Here is a 20,936-nt window from a genome sequence, read left to right on the forward strand (position 1 = left end):
ATTTTTGTAGAATAATTATTAATTTGCTGTAGAGAAGGCATGTTTCAGTGACCCTTATAACTTGTACATTAATCTCAAATATAATGTTATGAACTTTGTAAAAAAAATCAAACACACCTAAACAAAATATACTGTTTAGAATTAGATGACAAGTTATATAATTCGAAATCTTTGTCTCTGATTGTACTTCTTAAATTAAGGTAAGTTCCTGAGTATGTCAAAAGGACACAAAGCCTCACAATAAATTTGGTAGTTCTTTCCTGGATGCATAAACTTTACTTGAGGCCACTGATTTTACATTTTGTAAAATATATTACCTAAGTGTGATATAGGATTGTATTTAGAGAGAAAATTAAAACAGTGTAGAATTACAGAAAACTTATTCAATTCTTATGTCCTTACACTCTCGTTACTCTGCACCCAATTTCTCTTCATTGACCCCACAGTTAAAAATACTGTCAGAAATTTGATAAGAATCCCTCCAGTCTTGTCTCATGCTTTGACATATGTGTGTTCATGTATTGATCATGTTATATGTTTTTAAAATTATACATTTTTTTTCATTTCAAGGGTTTTGAGATGGGAGGGAAGGGTAGATACTTTGTCATCTAAGTGACCATCTTTAAAAATTAAAGTGTTATGTTTATGTAACTTAATGCAAAATTCCCATCAACTTAAAAAATATAAACCATGACTCTCTAAAGAACTTTAGTGCTTATGATGGGCTGGTTTAGGTTACCTGTCAAGTACCCCTGTTTGTGGAGGTAGAGGACAGAGAACAGGTTGCTACTTCTTATGCTTTCCTATTATGGGTCCATCAGTGAAAAAGTTTAAGACACATTGTCATTCAGTCATATTGAGGCCATCATGAGAGAGTGTTGCTGAAGACTGGAATAGAGATCTGGTGAGCTGAAGGTACATGGTGGCATAGCTTAATACATGTCTCCTTATAAACTGCTAACTTAAAGGAAGATGAGAAACTTTCCTGATGATTTCTGATACATTCTTTTATTTTCAGTTGAACTAACTCCTTAGCAAAATAACCTAATGACTATAAGAAGAGAGACGTAAAAGTCTTTATTTGGAAAACTTCCACATTCAGTTTTTACTGCTATACTGAAGAATTAAAACTTAAGAAAAACACCTTACTAGGGGCTCCAATCAAGACCATGGAGTAGAAGGACATGGAGATACATGCCCTCATGCCACACATACATTAAAAATACTTCTACTGGACTTCCCTGGTGGTCCAGTGGTTAAGAATTTGCCTGCCAATGCAGGCAACATGGGTTTGATCCCTGGTTTGGGAAGATATAATTTCCTGTGGGGCAGCTAGGCCTGTGTGCCACAACTACTCAGCCCACACACCCTAGAGCCTTCAAGCCACAACTACTAAGTTCATGCACTGCAACTACTGAAGTCCATGTGCCCTCGAGCCCATGCTCCACAATAAGAGGAGCCACTGCAACAAGAGAAGCTTACACATTACAACTAGAAAGTAGCCCCTGCTCACCACAACTAGAGAAAGCCCACATATAGCAATGAAGGACCTGTGCCCCATAGGGGGCTGAAAAACAGGAAAGATTCTCATACCAAGGGAAGCGCCCTCACTGGTGCGGAGATCAGCTGGGACAGAAAGGGAGCATCAGAGTCTCAGAGAAGAGCACAAGAACCAGCTTTTGGTAGGTGGGCGGAGCAGAGAGAGACCTGAACAGGTGGGCTGTGCCATTGTCCTGAACTCTTCAGCTTGAGATACATGTCCATGGTACAGACAAGGGCTGGGTGCTGAACTTGGTGTTTAGAGGACAGACCCAGGGAAAGGCTTTCTATTGGTTGCACAGAGACAGCCAAAAGGGGCTGGAGTGTGGTAAGGCAGCAACCAAGGGTGTTTGAAGAAGTCTGGGCCTACTATAGAAGCCTGGTCAACAAGCCATTGTTAAGTGGTGCTTGAAGGAAGGGGTAGGGTTGCCAATGCAGCTTCTTTCTCCATGTGCTGGCCCTGGTCTTTATGGGCTCTGGGCTCCCACACCCCAGCCACCTCCTTGGTGGGCTCTGGGAACAGACTTCAGTGGTTTATCCACTGCAGAGGCAAGGCTGAAACCACAGCTGAGCTGCAGGGGCAGTGGGACCTAGGAAGCAAGTCTGAAATCTCTTCCCACAGCTGTGCAAATCTCAGATTTACTTATCTGCCCACCCCCAGTTTGTAAATTCAGCATATGTAGGACATCTGAGTGGACAATGGGTGTTCCTGTGGACAGGACAGGTCTGGCCTTAGCAGCTGTGTATTTGTGGGCACATACATATGGGGGCAGGGTCAGGATAGAGTCTGGACTGGCTGCATAGCTCCCACAAGCAGGTCTAGGTGCATGACTACTGCGGTCTTAGAACCTGCCTTCAGCATATCTGCATTGATGGCCTTGTGGAAACAACACGTGAGGGACACCAGGGCTGATTGCTAGCATTCTCAAGGCTGAGATGGGGCCAAGGGCAGTGCCAGAAACAGTGCATTTTGTGAGCCCACACAATGGGTGACAGGTGACACAGCAGAGTATACTCATCCAGTGAACGGCGCTGGCAGAATACTCAGTTGTTCTATCCTAGTGGGAGAGCCCTAATCCAGCATACCTCATACTGAAGAAACAGCTCAGAAATGAATCTGGGCATGTCTACTCCAACAACTAGGGAACAGAACCAGCCTTGACAGGGCAGTGACAACAACAGAGTAAAAGAAGATGACCTGATCAGTATCCAGTGTAGGCTCTAGTCACCACAATGTCAGTCACACTTTCTATCAGGAAGATAATGGCCAGCACACACTGAAGTAAGAGGTGGCAGACAGCTACACTAAAAAATAATTCTCACACCAAAAATGGTTAAATCCACACAGGTTATGCAGAGGGACACTCCTACATAAAAACAGCCCTCTAAAACCACAGTAGATAATTGTTCCTCCTAAACTCATTAAGCAGGAGAAGTATAAGTAAAATGAAGAGGCAGAGGAACCACTCCCAATTAAAAGACCAAGATAACTCCTCTGAAAGGAAGAACAATAGACCTCTTTAAAACAATAGACCTCTCTAGTCTAATAGACACTGAGTTAAAAAGGAGATAATAAAAATTCTGAAGAAATTAAAAAAATTATTGATAGAAATGCAGATTACTATAAAAAGGAAATAGGAACTATAAAAAGGAAACAAGAAAAATTAGAGAACCATTCGCCAAGATGAAAGCTGAGCTAAAAGCAATGAATAGCAGAATGAATAATGCAGAAGAATGCATAAGTGATCTGGAAGATACAGTATTGGAAATCAGACAGTCAGAACAACAGACAAAAAGTCAAATTTTGAAAAGAATGATAACATTACAAGAGACTTATGGGATAGTATATAGCGTGCCAATCTACACATAATAGGAGCCACAGAAGAAAAAGAAAAAGAGGATTGAAAATATATTTGAAAAATTATGGCTGAAAGCTTCCTAAACCTAAAGAAGGAAGCTTTAGTTTTTATTTAGTCTTCTCTAAATCAAAAAGAAATAAGAATCTATAGGAAATAGGAAATCATAATTGGAAAGCAAATCACTTAAATAAGCCAGTACATAGTGAAAGTGTTAGTTGCTCAGTTGTGTCTGACTCTTTGCAACCCCATAGATATAGCCTGCCAGGCTTCTCTGTCCATGGAATTCTCCAGGCAAGAATACTGGAGCGAGTTACCATTTCCTTCTCCAGGAGGTCTTCCTAATCCAAGGACTGAACCCAGGCAGATTCTTTACCATCTGAACTACCAGGGAAGCCCTGAAATAAGCCAGTATATAGATTTAAAAATAAAAACATTTCTATAGAAGCAATAATGAACAAAAATAACCACAGGAACAGCAAAAGGATGGACATGAAGATGTAAAAGATGATATCAAAATCATAAAATGTGGGGGAAGAGAGTAAGAAAATGTAGATTGTTTTGTCCCTAGAATATCTTTGAGCCTATGTGACTACCAGTCTAAAGCAAGTAGATGTAGGAAAGGTTTAATATACTTCCCTTAACCACAAATCAAAAGCATACAATAAATTCATAAAAACTAAAAAGAAGAGAATGTAAGCCTAATAACAAAAGAAAATCACCAAAGCATAAAAAGAAAAACAAAAAAGAAAGATATAAGAAGAAATATAAAGCCAATGGGAAAACGAGGCTTAAAATAGTTATAAATACATGCTGCTGTGTGCTTAGTCACTCAGTCATGTATGACTCTTGTGACCCCCATAGACTGTAGCCTGCCAGACTCCTCTCTCCACAGGATACTCCATGCAAGAATACTGGGGTGGCTTGCCATTTCCTTCTCCAGGGGATCTTCCTGACCCAGGATCGAACCCAGGTCTCCTGCATTGCAATCAGACTCTTTACAGACTGAGCTACAACGGAAACCCAGTAAATACAACAAATACATATCTATCATACCTTAAAAGTCAGTGGACTAAATGCTCCAATCAAAAGACACAGAGTGGAAGATTGGATAGAAAAAAAAAAACAACAACAACAACAAGAGACTAAAATATGCTGCCCACAAGAGACCCACTTTGGGGCAAAGGACACACCTAGATTGAAAGTAAGGGGATGGAAAAAAGATATTCATGGAAATGGCAAGAAAGCAGGGTTTGCAATACTCATAATCAGACAAAATGAACTTTAAAACAAGTGACAGAAAGAAAAAGAAGGACACTAAATAATGGTAAAAGGATTCATACAAGGGGAGGATATTACACTTGTCAACATATGTGCACTTAATGTAGAAGCACCCAAATACATAAAACAGACATGAAGTAAGAAATTGATGAGAATGCAATAATAGTAGGGGCTCAGAGGTTAAAGCGCCTGCCTCCAATGCGGGAGACCTGGATTCGATCCCTGGGTCAGGAAGATCCCCTGGAGAAGGAAATGGTAACCCACTCCAATATTCTTGCCTGGAAAATCCTATGGACGGAGAAGCCTGGTAAGCTACAGTCCATGGGGTCGCAAAGAGTCGGACAGGACTGAGCAAATTCACTTCACTTTAACACCTCACTCATATCAATGGACAGATCCAAAAGGCACCAAAGATTTGAAATGATACAACAGAATAGTTAGTCTTGATATCTATAGGACATTACATCCAAAAAAAAAAAAAAAAAAAAGCAACCCACCAAAATGAAATCAATAAAAGAAATTGATAACTTCAACAGATCAATCTCTAGAAGTAAAATAGTACTCTTAAAGAAAAGCTCCCTACAAACAAAATTCAGGGGTCACATGTCTTTCAGGAGAATTCTACCAGACATACAACGAAGTACTTAAACCAATCATTCCTGAACTCTTCCAAAAGATTGAAGAGGAAGGAATGCTTTCAAAGACATTCTATGAAGACACCATCACCCTGATAGCAAAACCTGATAAAGACACTAGCATAAAAGAAAATTATAGGCCAATATATTATATTTGATGAATACATATGCAAAAATTCTCCAAAAAGTTAGGAAAAGCAAGTGCAAATAAACAGTTCCCTTAAAATCACATAAAAAATACTGACCAAGGAGGTGAAAGATCTATATGCTGATAACCATGAAACACGTGTACCCCAATGTTCATCGCAGCATTGTGTATAACAGCCAGGACATGGAAGCAACCTAGATGTCCATCATCAGATGAATGGATAAGAAAGCTGTGGTACATATACAAAATGGAATATAACTCAGCCATTAAAAAGAATACATTTGAATCAGTTCTAATGAAGTGGATGAAACTGGAGCCTACTACACAGAGTGAAGCAAGCCAGAAAGAAAAAAACCAATACAGTATACTAATGCATATATATAGAATTTAGAAAGATGGTAACAATAACCCTGTATGCGAGACAACAAAAGAGACAAAGCTATATAGAACAGTCTTTTGGACTCTGTGGGAGAGGGAGAGGGTGGGGTGATCTGGGAGAATGGCATTGAAACATGTATAATATCATATATGAAACGAATAGCCAGTCCAGGTTTCATGCATGATACTGGATGCTTGGGGCTGGTGCACTGAGACGACCCAGAGGAATGGTACAGGGAGGGAGGAGGGAGGGGGGTTCAGGATGGGGAACATGTGTACACCTGTGGAGGATTCATGTTGATGTATGCCAAAACCAATACAATGTTGTAAAGTAATTAACCTCCAATTAAATTTATATTTTAAAAAAAGGAAACTGAAGATAATATGCCAGCAAATTTGGAAAACTCAGCAGTGGCCACAGGACTGGAAAAGGTCAGTTTTCATTCCAATCCACTAACTACCACACAATTGCACTCATCTCATGCTAGTAAAGTAATGCTCAAAATTCTCTAAGCCAGGCTTCAGCAATACATGAACCATGAACTTCCAGATGTTCAAGCTGGTTTTAGAAAAGGCAGAGGAAACAGAGATCCAATTGCTAACATCCACTGAATCATCGAAAAAGCAAGAGAATTCCAGAAAAACGTCTATTTCCTATTTATTAACTATGCCAAAGTCTTTGACTGTGTGGATCCCAAAAAACTGTGGAAAATTCTGAAAGAGATGGGAATACCAGACCACCTGACCTGCCTCTTGAGAAACCTGTATGCAGGTCAGGAAGCAACAGTTAGAACTGGTCATGGAACAACAGACTGCTTCCAAATAGGAAAAGGAGTACGTCAAGGCTGTATATTGTTACCCTGCTTATTTAACTTCTATGCGGAGTACATCATGAGAAATGCTGGGCTGGAAGAAACACAAGCTGGAATCAAGATTGCTGGGAGAAATATCAGTAACCTCAGATATGCAGATGACACCACCCTTATGGAAGAAAGTGAAGAGGAACTCAAAAGCCTCTTGATGAAAGTGAAAGTGGAGAGTGAAAAAGTTGGCTTAAAGCTCAACATTCAGAAAACGAAGATCATGGCATCCGGTCCCATCACTTCATGGGAAATAGACGGGGAAACAGTGGAAACAGTGTCAGACTTTATCTTTTGGGCTCCAAAATCACTGCAGATGGTGACTGCAGCCATGAAATTAAAAGATGCTTACTCCTTGGAAGGAAAGTTATGACCAACCCACACAACATATTAAAAATCAGAGACATTACTTTGCCAACAAAGGTCTGTGTAGTCAAGGCTATGGTTTTTCCAGTGGTCGTGTATGGATCTGAGAGTTGGACTATGAAGAAGGCTGAGCGCCGAAGAATTGATGCTTTTGAACTGTGGTGTTGGAGAAGACTCTTGAGAGTCCCTTGGACTGCAAAGAGATCCAACCAGTCCATTCTGAAGGAGATCAGCCCTGGGATTTCTTTGGAAGGAATGATGCTAAAGCTGAAACTCCAGTACTTTGGCCACCTCATGTGAAGAGTTGACTCATTGGAAAAGACTCTGATGCTGGGAGGGATTGGGGGCAGGAGGAGAAGGGGACGACAGAGGATGAGATGGCTGGATGGCATCACTGACTCGATGGACGTGAGTCTGAGTGAACTCCTGGAGTTGGTGATGAACAGGGAGGCCTGGTGTGCTGCGATTCATGGGGTAGCAAAGAGTCGGACATGACTGAACAACTGAACTGAACTGAACTGAACTCACCACCTTAAATAATTAGAAAAAGAACAAATAAAATGTAAAGTCAGCAGAAGGAAGGAGATAATAAAATTAGAGAGGAAAAAAATAAAATGGAGATTAAAAAAACAGTCAATAAAATCAAGAGCTGGTTCTTTGAAGAGTAAACAATGTTGACAAACCTCTGTCCAGGCTCATCAAGAAGGAAAGAGAAAAGATCCAAATAAACAAAATAAGAAATGAAAGAGGAGAAATAACAACTGATGCCACAGAATTATGGAAAACCATAAGAGAATTTTATGAGCAATTATACAAGAAACAAATTTTACAGCCTAGAAGAAATGGACAACTTTTAAGAAACATACAACCCACAAAAATGAAATCAATAAAAGAAATTGATAACTTCAACAGATTAATCTCTAGAAATAAAATAGTTCTCTTAAAAAAAGCTCCCTCCAAACAAAGTCAGGGGTCAGATGTCTTTCAGGAGAATTCTACCAGACATACAAAGAAGTACTTATACCAATCATTCTTGAACTCTTCCAAAAGACTGAAGAGGAAGGAATGCTTTCAAAGACATTCTATGAAGACACCATCACCCTGATAGCAAAACCTGATAAAGACACTAGCATAAAAGAAAATTACAGGCCAATATATTATACTTAATGAATACATATGCAAAAATTCTCCAAAAAGTTAGGAAAAGCAAGTGCAAATAAACAATTCCCTTAAAATCACATAAAAAATACTGACCAAGGAGGTGAAAGATTTATATGCTGATGAAGCATTAATAAAGGAAACAGAAGATAATTCAAAGAAAGGGAAAGATATCCCACACTCTTGGATTTGAAGAATTTAAAATGGCATACTACCCAAAGCAATCTATGGATTTAATGTGATCCTATCAAATTATCCACAGAACTAGAACAAATTATTTTAAAATTTACGTGGAAACATAATAGACTGAGAATTACCAATGCAATCTTGAGGGAAAAGAACAAAGCAGGAGGCATAACCCTTCCAGTCATCAGACAATAGCGCAAAGCTAAAATAATGAAAACAGCATGCTATTCACCAAAACATAGACTATGAATCACTAGAACAGAATAGAGAGAAATAAACTCACACACCTATGGATGATTAATCCTTGACAAATGAGGTAGAATATACAATGAGGAAAAGACATTGTCTTCAGCAAGTGGTGCTGGAAAAGCTGAACAGCCACACGTAAATCAAAGAAGTTAACAAAACATCCTCACACTATGCACAAAAATAAACTCAAAATGACTTAAAAACTTAAATGTAAGAGGACACCATAAAATTCCTAGAAGAGAATGTAGGCAAGTGACATAAAGTATACCAATATTTTCTCAGATCAGTCTCCCAAGGCAATAAAAATAAAAGCAAAAATAAACAAATGGAACCTAATCAAACTTATAAATTTTTGTATAGCAAAGGAAATCTTAAACAAAATGTAAAGGCTGGGAGGAAATGTTTGCAATAATGCAACTGACAAAGCCTTAATCCAAAACATACTAATAGCTCATAGAACTCAACAACAAACAATCAAAAGTCAATCAAAAAATGGGGAGAAGATCTAAATAGACATTTCTCCAAGAAAAACATACAAATGGCCTAAAACCCATGAAAAGATGCTCAAAACATTGCTAATTATTAGAGAAATGCAAATCAAAATGGTAATAAGTTATCATCTCACAATTGTCAGAGTGGACATTATTTAATAGTCTACAAATAATAAGTATTGGTGAGGTTGTGAACAAAAAGAAACTCTCTAACACTGTTGGTAGAAATGTAAATTGGTTCAGACAGTATGGAAAACAGTATGGAGGTTCCTGAAAAAACTAAAAACAGAGTTTCCATATGGTAGGCAATTCCACTCCTGGTAGCATATACCCAGACAAAACTATAATTCAAAGACACACGCACCCATATGTTCATTGTAGCACTATTTACAGTAACCAAGAGGAAACAAACTAAATGTTCATTGACGTATGTATGGGTAAAGAAGATGACATTATATATATGCCATTATCTATATGTCATTGTATATATTGTATATATACATATATAAGGCAAAATTACTCAGTCTTAAAAAAGAATGAAATAATATCATTTGAAGCAACATGGGTGAATTTAGACCTTATCATACTAAGAGAAGTAAGTCAGAGAGAGAAAGACAAATACCATATACTATAACATGTGGAATCTAAAACACAACACAAAGAAATATATCTATGAGACCAAACAGACTTACAGAGAACAGACTTGTCATTGCCAAGGGGGAGGAGGGTGGAGGATGGAGGATTGGGAATTTGGGATTAGCAGATGCAAATTAGTATATACAGAATGTATAATGAATAAGGACCTACCATATAGCTCAGGAAAATATATTCAGTATGCTGTGGTATACAATAATATACAATAATGGAAAAGAATCAGTTCAGTTTAGTTCAGTTGCTCCAGTCTTGTCCAGCTCTTTGCGATCCTATGGACTGCAGCATGCCAGGCTTTCCTGTCCATCACCAACTCCCAGAGCTTGTTCAAACTCATGTCCATCAAGTCGGTGATGCCATCCAACAATCTCATCCTCTGTCATCCCCTTCTCCTTCTGCCTTCAATCTTTCCCAACATCAGGGTCTTTTCCAATGAGTCAGTTCTTCACATGAGGTGGCCAAAATATTGGAGTTTCGGCTTCAGCATCAGTGCTTCCAGTGAATATTTAGGACTGGATTGGGAATACTGGATTGGGTTGCCATGCCCTCCTCCAGGGAATCTTTCTGACCCAGAGAGCAAACTTACATCTCTTATGTCTCATGCATTGGCAGGCCAGTTCTTTACCACTGGTGGCAACCTATAGCAATTCTTAATTTTAAAAAGCCTAATATATCAATCTTATCCTTAGAGTTTATTGTTCTTTGTGTTCTGTTTGGAAAACTTACCCTCCCTGACATGGGTATTTCGGGGATTTTTTTTGTTTTGCATAGATATCTATAATATATAAGGAACTTTTATTTTTAATGATATGAGATTTCATTTATTCCCATTTGGATATTCATTTGACTACTTACTTTTTAATGGAAAAGACCACTCTTTACCTACTACTCTGTATTTCCAATTTTATCATAAATTAATGTTCTGTATATTCATGAATGTATTTATGAGTTCTATTGGTCTATTTGTATATCCAGTGTCAGTCTGATTCTATCTTAACCACTATAATTTTATCATGTTCTGATAACCTGTAGGGGAAGCCATCTCACCTTGCTCTTCACCCTTGTATTTCTTTTCTTTTTTTTTTAATTTTTATTTTTACTTTATTTTACTTTACAATACTGTATTGGTTTTGTCATACAATGACATGAATCCACCACGGGTGTACATGGGTTCCCAAACATGAACCCCCCCCTCCCACCTTCCTCCCCATAACATCTGTCTGGGTCATCCCCGTGCACCAGCCTCAAGCATGCTGTATCCTACATTGGACATAGACTGGCGATTCGATTCTTAAATGATAGTATACATGTTTCAATGCCATTCTCCCAAATCATCCCACCCTCTCCCTTTCCCTCTGAGTCCAAAAGTCTGTTATACACATCTGTGTCTTTTTTGCTGTTTTGCATACAGGGTCGTCATTGCCATCTTTCTAAATTCCATATATATGTGTTAGTATACTGTATTGGTGTTTTTCTTTCTGGCTTACTTCACTCTGTATAATCGGCTCCAGTTTCATCCATCTCATCAGAACTGATTCAAATGTATACATTTTAACGGCTGAGTAATACTTCATTGTGTATATGTACCACAGCTTTCTTATCCATTCATCTGCTGATGGACATCTAGGTTGTTTCCATGTCCTGGCTATTATAAACAGTGCTGTGATGAACATTGGGGTACATGTGTCTCTTTCAATTCTGGTTTCCTCAATGTGTATGCCCGGCGGTGGGATTGCTGGCTCATAAGGCATTTCTATTTGCAAATTTTTAAGGAATCTTCACACTGTTCTCCATAGTGGCTGTACTAGTTTGCATTCCCGCCAACAGTGTAGGAGGGTTCCCTTTTCTCCACACCCTCTCCAGCATTTATTGCTTGCAGATTTTTGGATCGCAGCCATTCTGACTGGTGTGAAGTGGTACCTCATTGTGGTTTTGATTTGTATTTCTCTGATAATGAGTGATGTTGAGCATCTTTTCATGTGTTTGTTAGCCATCCGTATGTCTTCTTTGGAGAAATGTCTATTTAGTTCTTTGGCCCATTTTTTTATTGGGTTGTTTATTTTTCTGGAATTGAGCTGCAGGAGTTGCTTGTATATGTTTGAGATTAGTTGTTTGTCAGTTGCTTCATTTGCTATTATTTTCTCCCATTCAGAAGGCTGTCTTTTCACCTTGCTTATATTTTCCTTTGTTGTGCAAAAGTTTTTAATTTTAATTAGATCCCATTTGTTTATTTTTGCTTTTATTTCCAGAATTCTGAGAGGTGGATCATAGAGGATCCTGCTGTGATTTATGTCAGAGAGTGTTTTGCCTATGTTCTCCTCTAGGAGTTTTATAGTTTCTGGTCTTACATTTAGATCTTTAATCCATTTTGAGTTTATTTTTGTGTACAGTGTTAGAAAGTGATCTAGTTTCATTCTTTTACAAGTGGTTGACCAGTTTTCCCAGCACCACTTGTTAAAGAGATTGTCTTTTTACTCCATTGTATATTCTTGCCTCCTTTGTCAAAGATAAGGTGTCCATATGTGTGTGGATTTATCTCTGGGGTTTCTATTTTGTTCCATTGATCTATATTTCTGTCTTTGTGCCAGTACCATACTGTCTTGATGACTGTGGCTTTGTAGTAGAGCCTGAAGTCAGGCAAGTTGATTCCTCCAGTTCCATTCTTCTTTCTCAAGATTGCTTTGGCTATTCAAGATTTTTTGTATTTCCGTACAAATCTTGAAATTATTTGTTCTAGTTCTGTGAAAAATATGGCTGGTAGCTTGATAGGGATTGCATTGAATTTGTAAATTGCTTTGGCTAGTATACTCATTTTCACTATATTGATTCTTCCAATCCATGAAAATGGTATATTTCTCCATCTATTAGCGTCCTCTTTGATTTCTTTCACCAGTGTTTTATAGTTTTCTATATATAGGTCATTAGTTTCTTTAGGTAGATATATTCCTAAGTATTTTATTCTTTTCGTTGCAATGGTAAATGGAATTGTTTCCTTAATTTCTTTTTCTACTTTCTCATTATTAGTGTATAGGAATGCAAGGGATTTCTGAGTGTTGATTTTATATCCTGCAACTTTACTATATTCATTGATTAGCTCTAGTAATTTTCTGGTGGAGTCTTTAGGGTTTTCCATGTAGAGGATCATGTCATCTGCAAACAGTGAAAGTTTTACTTCTTCTTTTCCAGTTTGGATTCCTTTTATTTCTTTTTCTGCTCTGACTGCTGTGGCCAAAACTTCCAGAACTATGTTGAATAGTAGCAGTGAAAGTGGGCACCCTTGTCTTGTTCCTGACTTTAGGGGAAATGCTTTCAATTTTTCACCATTGAGGATAATGTTTGCTGTGGGTTTGTCATATATAGTTTTTATTATGTTGAGGTATGTTCCTTCTATTCCTGCTTTCTGGAAAGTTTTTATCATAAATGGATGTTGAATTTTGCCAAAGGCCTTCTCTACATCTATTGAGATAATCATATGGCTTTCATTTTTCAATTTGTTAATGTGGTGAATTACATTGATTGATTTGCGGATATTGAAGAATCCTTGCATCCCTGGGATAAAGCCCACTTGGTCATGGTGTATGATCTTCTTAATGTGTTGTTGGATTCTGATTGCTAGAATTTTGTTGAGGATTTTTGCATCTATGTTCATCAGTGAGATTGGCCTGTAGTTTTCTTTTTTTGTGGCATCTTTGTCAGGTTTTGGTATTAGGGTGATGGTGGCCTCATAGAATGAGTTTGGAAGTTTACCTTCCTCTGCAATTTTCTGGAAGAGTTTGAGTAGGATAGGTGTTAGCTCTTCTCAAAATTTTTGGTAGAATTCAGCTGTGAAGCCGTCTGGACCTGGGCTTTTGTTTGCTGGAAGATTTCTGATGACAGTTTCAATTTCCGTGCTTGTGATGGGTCTGTTAAGATTTTCTATTTCTTCCTGGTTCAGTTTTGGAAAATTGTACTTTTCTAAGAATTTGTCCATTTCTTCCACGTTGTCCATTTTATTGGCATATAATTGCTGATAATAGTCTCTTATGATCCTTTGTATTTCTGTGTTGTCTGTTGTGATCTCTCCATTTTCATTTCTAATTTTATTGATTTGATTTTTCTCTCTTTGCTTCTTGATGAGTCTGGCTAATGGTTTGTCAATTTTATTTATCCTTTCAAAGAACCAGCTTTTGGCTTTGTTGATTTTTTCTATGGTCTCTTTTATTTCTTTTGCATTTATTTCTGCCCTAATTTTTAAGATTTCTTTCCTTCTACTAACTCTGGGGTTCTCCAGTTCTTCCTTTTCTCGTTGCTTTAGGTGTAGAGTTAGGTTATTTATTTGACTTTTTTCTTGTTTCTTGAGGTATGCCTGTATTGCTATGAACTTTCCTCTTAGCACTGCTTTTATAGTGTCCCACAGGTTTTGGGTTGTTGTGTTTTCATTTTCATTAGTTTCTATGCATATTTTGATTTCTTTTTTGATTTGTTGGTTATTCAGAAGTGTGTTGTTCAGCCTCCATATGTCGGAATTTTTAATAGTTTTTCTCCTGTAATTGAGATCTAATCTTAATGCATTATGGTCAGAAAAGATGCTTGGAATGATTTCGATTTTTTTGAATTTATCAGGTTTAGATTTATGACCCAGGATGTGATCTATCCTGGAGAAGCTTCCGTGTGCACTTGAGAAAAAGGTGAAATTCATTGTTTTGGGGTGAAATGTCCTATAGATATCAATTAGGTCTAATTGGTCTATTGTATCATTTAAAGTTTGCATTTCTTTGTTAATTTTCTGTTTAGTTGATCTGTCCATAGGTGTGAGTGGGGTATTAAGGTCTCCCACTATTATCGTGTTATTGTTAATTTCCCCTTTCATACTTCTTAGCATTTGTCTTACATATTGTGGTGCTCCTATATTGGGTGCATATATATTTATAATTGTTATATCTTCTTCTTGGATTGATCCTTTAATCATTATGTAGTTGCCTTCTTTGTCTCTTTTCACAGCCTTTGTTTTAAAGTCTATTTTATCGGATATGAGTATTGCCAATCCTGCTTTCTTTTGGTCTCTATTTGCGTGGTATATCTTTTTCCAGTCCTTCACTTTCAGTCTGTATGTGTCCCTTGTTTTGAGGTGGGTCTCTTGTAAGCAGCATATAGAGAGGTCTTGTTTTTGTATCCATTCAGCCAGTCTTTGCCTTTTGGTTGGGGCATTCAACCCATTTACGTTTAAGGTAATTATTGATAAGTATGATCCCGTTACCATTTACTTTATTGTTTTGGGTTCAGGTTTATACACCCTTTTTGTGTTTCCTGTCTAGAGAATATCCTTTAGAATTTGTTGGAGAGCTGGTTTGGTGGTGCTGAATTCTCTCAGCTTTTGCTTGTCTGTAAAGCTTTTGATTTCTCCTTCGTATTTGAATGAGATCCTTGCTGGGTACAGTAATCTGGGCTGTAGGTTATTTTCTTTCATCACTTTAAGTATGTCTTGCCATTCTCTCCTGGCCTGAAGAGTTTCTATTGAAAGATCAGCTGTTATCCTTATGGGAATCCTCTTGTGTGTTATTTGTTGTTTTTCCCTTACTGCTTTTAATATTTGTTCTTTGTGTTTGATCTTTGTTAATTTGATTAATATGTGTCTTGGGGTGTTTCACCTTGGGTTTATCCTATTTGGAACTCTCTGTGTTTCTTGGACTTGGGTGATTATTTCCTTCCCCCATTTTAGGGACGTTTTCAACTATTATCTCCTCAAGTATTTTCTCATGGTCTTTCTTTTTGTCTTCTTCTTCTGGGACTCCTATAATTCGAATGTTGGAGCATTTCATATTGTCCTGGAGGTCTCTGAGATTGTCCTCATTTCTTTTAATTCATTTTTCTTTTTTCCTCTCTGATTCATTTATTTCTACCATTCTATCTTCTATTTCACTAATCCTATCTTCTGCCTCCGTTATTCTACTATTTATTGCCTCCAGAGTGTTTCTGATCTCATTTATTGCATTATTCATTATATATTGACTCTTTTTTATTTCTTCTAGGTCCTTGTTAAACCTTTCTTGCATTGTCTCAATCCTTGTCTCCAGGCTATTTATCTGTGATTCCATTTTGATTTCAAGATTTTGGATCATTTTCACTATCAATATTCGGAATTCTTTCTCAGGTAGATTCCCTACCTCTTCCTCTTTTGTTTGGTTTGGTGGGCAACTCTCCTGTTCCTTTACCTGCTGAGTATTCCTCTGTCTCTTCATCTTGGTTATATTGCTGCGTTTGGGGTGGCCTTTTTATATCCTGGTAATTTGTGGAGTTCTCTTTATTATGGAGCTTCCTCACTGTGGGTGGGGTTTTATCAGTGGCTTGTCAAGGTTTCCTGGTTAGGGAGGCTTGTGTTGGAGTTCTGGTGGGTGGAGCTGGGTTTCTTCTCTCTGGAGTGCAGTGGAATGACCAGTATTGGGTTATGAGACGTCAAAGGTTTTGGAGTAACTTTGAGCTGCCTTTATATTGAAGCTCAGGGGTGTGTTCCTGTGTTGCTGGAGAATTTGAGTGGTATGTCTTGTTTTGGAACTTGTTGGCCCTTGGGTGGAGCTTGGTTTCGGTGTAGGTATGGAGGCATTTGATGAGCTCCTATTGCCTAATGTTCCCTGAATTCAGGAGTTCTCTGATGTTTTCAGGCTTTGGACTTAAGCCTCCTTCTTCTGGTTTTCAGTTTTATTTTTACACTAGCCTCTAGACTTCTCCATCTATACAGCACCGATGATAAAACATCTAGGTTAAAGATGAAAAGTTTCTCCACATTGAGGGACACCCAGAGAGGTTCACTGAGTTACAAGGAGAAGAGAAGAGGGAGGGGGTAGTTAGAGGTGACTGGAATGAGATGCGGTGAGATCAAAAGAGGAGAGAGCAAGCTAGCCAGTAGTCACTTCCTTATGTGCGCTCCATAGTCTGGACCCCTCAGAGGTATTTACGGAGTTATACAGGGAAGGGGAGAGGGAGGAAGTAGACGGAGGTGGCCAGGAGGATAAGAGTGAGGAATGAGAAGGAGAGAGACAAATCCTGCCAGTAACCAGTTCCTTAGGTGTTCTCCACCGTCTGGAACACACAGAGATTCACAGAGTTGGATAGAGAAGAGATGGGGGAGGAAAGAGACAGAGGCCACCTGGTGGAGAAAAAGGAGAGTCCAAAGGAGGAGAGAGCGGTCAAGCCAGTAATCTCGCTCTCAGGTAAAATTGGGTAGTGAAGTTTGGGTTTTTAAATGTACAAAATTGACAACAAAAAACAAAAAGCAAAGATTAAAAATCTAGAGTAGAGGTTGGATTTTCAAAAATACAATATTAAAGAAAAGAAGCAGATGGAAAAAGGAAAAAGGAAAAGAAAAGGAAAAAAAGCCACAAGAATTATTAAAAAACACCACCACCAACCACCCAAAGACTATATATGGTGTTTGCCTTAAAAAAAAAAGAGTCTTTTTTTTTGAAAAGTAATAGTAGGTTATAGGAATAAAAATTAGAGGAGAAATAGAAGACTTAATAATTAAAAAAATTAGAAAAAAAATAAAAAGGAATGATTTTAAAAATAGTAAAAATATATTGGCCCTTCTCTGATGTTGTGGGCAGTGTGGGGTCACTTCCAAGGCTGTTTCCTCTGTTTAACTTCTTCTGTTTGCTGGTTTTTTAAGCTCACTAGTTCAGTCGCTCTGTGGGGAAGGGGGGATGCTGCAAACAAATAGCACTGTCGTGTGCGCACAGTGTCTCAGCCCCGCTGGACCTGTCCCTTCTCGAAGCGCACAACCCGCTCCGGCTCTGCAATGCTCAGCCACGAACCATCTGGGGCTGGTCCTAGGCTGCATGCACCTCCCTGGTCTAAGCCACTCAGGTTCGGCACTCAGGTAGCTCTCAGAGGCACAGATTCGGTTGGGACTGCATTTTGGGCCCTTCCCGGGTCCGAGTAGCTCAGGAGTTTGGCGAGTGCAGTCACTGCGACTTGTCGCCTTTTCTGCCTCTGCTGCTCAGTTTTCTGGGTGGACTGCTGGCGCCCCTTGTGAGGCAGATGGTGACTGTCCAGCACCCCCAGAAGTCTTAGCAAAGAAGCCTGCTTGCAGTTTGGTAGGTAAAGTCTCTCCAGGTCTGCAATTTCCCCTTTCCAGCCCTTACAGCTCTGGCTGCCTGTCCCCGGCGGGGGATGGTCTGCAGCCGGCTTTTTCCGTTCCGTCCTTTGCTCTGTGCTCGGTCCTGGAGGTGTCTTATGTTTGAGCTTTTCGCGTGGTAGCTATCCCACAGTCTGATTTGCTAGCCCAAGTTAGATCGTTCTGGTTGCGCGTGGGGCGTTCCTGCCCGATTCTTACAAAGCACTGCAGCCCACGCCTCCCGTGCTTCCCTGCCCTGCCCCCACTTCCCAATGGCGGATGCAGGCGTCTGTGCTGCTTTTCTGCTGGGGGAGTTACTGTTGAGCTTGTAATCTGTTGGTTTTAATTATTTATTTTTCCTTCCTGTTATGTTGCCCTCTGTGTTTCCAAGGCTCGCCACAGACTCGGCAGGGAGAGTGTTTCCTGGTGTTTGGAAACCTCTCTTCTTAAAATCCCCTTCCCGGGACAGGCTTCCCTTCCCTGGACAGAGCTCCCTCCCCACCTCCTTTGTCTCCTTTTTCATCTTTTATATTTTTCCTACCTGTTTTTGAAGATAATGGTCTGCTTTTCTGGTTGCCTGATGTCCTCTGCCAGCCTTCAGAAGTTGTTTTGTGGAGTTTGCTCAGCGTTGAAATGTTCTTTTGAGGAATTTGTGAGGGAGAAAGTGGTCTTCCCGTCCTATTTCTCTGCCATCTTAGGACCGCCCCCCACCCTTGTATTTCTATACAAGTTTAAGAATCAGCTTCTAACATTACATAAAAATTCTATTTGGAATTTTATTAGTGTTGCATTGGCTCTATATGTCAATTTTTACATTTTCACAATGTGGCTTTCTTTAAATCCTTGAACATGGATCAGTTCAGTTCAGTCACTCAGTCGTGTCTGACTCTTTGCGACCCCATGAATTGCAGCACGCCAGGCCTCCCTGTCCATCACCAACTCCCGGAGTTCACTCAGACTCACATCCATTGAGTCAGTGATGCCATCCAGCCATCTCATCCTCTGTTGTCCCCTTCTCCTCCTGCCCCCAATCCCTCCCAGCATCAGAGTCTTTTCCAATGAGTCAACTCTTCGCATAAGGTGGCCAAAGTACTGGAGTTTCAGCTTCAGCATCATTCCCTCCAAAGAAATCCCAGGGTTGATCTCTTTCAGAATGGACTGGTTGGATCTCCTTGCATTCTAAGGGACTTCTTCAACACCACAGTTCAAAAGCATCAATTCTTTGGTGCTCAGCTTTCTTCACAGTCCAACTCTCACTTCCATACATGACCACTGGAAAAACCATAGCCTTGACTAGACGGACCTTTGTTGGCATGGATATACATTTTTAAAAACTTATTTCTTAATATTCTATTTATGTTTCTTGATATAGAGGCTATCAAAGACTTTAATATCTTTCTTACTTTGACGTTGTTCAGTGGCTAAGTTGCCACTGACTCTTTGCAACCCCATAGACTGCAGCACGCCAGGCTTCCCTGTCCTTCACTATTTCCCCGAGTTTGCTCGAACTCCTGTCCATTGAAGTGGTAATGCCACCCAACCATATCGTCCTCTGTTGTCCCCTTTTCCTCCTGCTCTCAGTCTTTCCAGTATCAGGGTCTTTTCCAGTGAATCCGCACTTCACATTAGGGGCCAAAGTATTGGAGCTTCAGCTTCAGCATCAGTCCTTCCAGTGAAAATCCAGGGTTGATTTCCTTTAGGATTGACTGGGTTTGTTCTCCTTTCAGTCCTAGGGACCCTCAAGAGTCTTTTCCAGCACCACAGTTCAAAAGCATCAATTCTTCAGCACGCAGTCTTCTTTATGTTCCAACTCTCACATCCTTACATGATTATTGGAAAAATCATAGCTTTGACTGTGTATAGCCATTTGTCAGCAAAGTGATGTCTCTGCTTTTTAATATGCTGTGTAAGTTTTTCATAGCTTTCCTTCTAAGGAGAAAGTGTCTTTTAATTTCATGACTGCAGTCACCATCCACAGTGATTTTGGAGCCCCCCCAAAATAAAATCTATCACTGCTTAATCTTTTTCCCCACCTATTTGCCATGAAGTGATGGAACCAGATGCCAAGATCATAGTTTTTTAATGTTGAGTTTTAAGCCAGCTTTTTCACTCTCCACTTTCACCTTTCTCAGGAGGCTTTAGTTCCTCTTTGCTTTAGGCTATTAGAGTGGTATCATCTGCATATCTGAAACTGTTGGTATTTCTCCCAGCAATCTTGGTTCCAGCTTGTGATCCATCCAGCCTGGAGTTTTGCATGATGTCAGTCAGTTCATTAGGTCAGTCATGTCTGACTCTTTGCAACCCCATGCACTGCTGCACACTGGGCATCTCTATCACCAACTCCCGGAGTTTGCTCAGACTCATGTCCATGGAGTCGGTGATGCCATTCAACCAACTTGTCCTCTGTCGTCCCCTTCTCCTCCTGCCTTCGATCTTTCCCAGCACCAGGGCCTTTTCCAATGAGTCAGTTCTTCCCATCAGGTGACCAAAGTATTGGAGCTTCAGCATCAGTCCTTCCAATGAATATTCACAGTTGATTTCCTTTAGGATTGACTGCTTTGATCTCCTTGCAGTCCAAGGGACTCTCATGAGTCTTCTCCAACACCACAGTTCAAAAGCATCAATTCTTCGATGCTTAGCTTTCTTTATGGTCCAACTCTCACATCCATACATGACTACTGGAGAAACCATAGCTTTGACTAGACGAACCATTGTTGGCAAAATAATGTCTCTGCTTTTAAATATGCTGTCTAGGTTGGTCATAGCTTTTCTTCCAAGGAGCAAGCATCTTTTAATTTCATGGCTGCAGTCACCATCTGCAGTGATTTTGGAGCCCCCCAAAATAAAGTCTGCCACTGTTTCCACTCTTTCCCCATCTATTTGCCATGAAGTGATGAGATCAGTTGCCATGAACTTAGTCTTTGAATGCTGAGTTTTAAGCCAACTTTTTCACTGTCCTCTTTCACCTTCATTAAGAAGCTCTTTAGTTCCTCTTCATTTTCTGCCATAAGAGTGGTGTCATCTGCATATCTGAAGTTATTGATATTTC

At 39.4% G+C, this 20,936-nt stretch overlaps 1 protein-coding gene across 1 annotated transcript in view; it reads left to right on the plus strand.

The window, feature by feature from the left end:
* Positions 1-3,223: 3,223 nt before the first annotated feature.
* The window catches only part of LOC138428860 (phospholipid-transporting ATPase ABCA3-like), a 248,510-nt gene continuing 230,797 nt past the window's right edge, over positions 3,224-20,936 (plus strand). Inside the window, exon 1 of the mRNA XM_069569793.1 lies at positions 3,224-3,298. Coding sequence (XP_069425894.1) covers positions 3,224-3,298 — 75 coding nt within the window. The remainder of the gene's footprint in view (positions 3,299-20,936) is intronic.

Source organism: Ovis canadensis, chromosome 24 (assembly GCF_042477335.2).
Source record: "Ovis canadensis isolate MfBH-ARS-UI-01 breed Bighorn chromosome 24, ARS-UI_OviCan_v2, whole genome shotgun sequence".
Taxonomy (NCBI): Eukaryota; Metazoa; Chordata; class Mammalia; order Artiodactyla; family Bovidae; genus Ovis; species Ovis canadensis.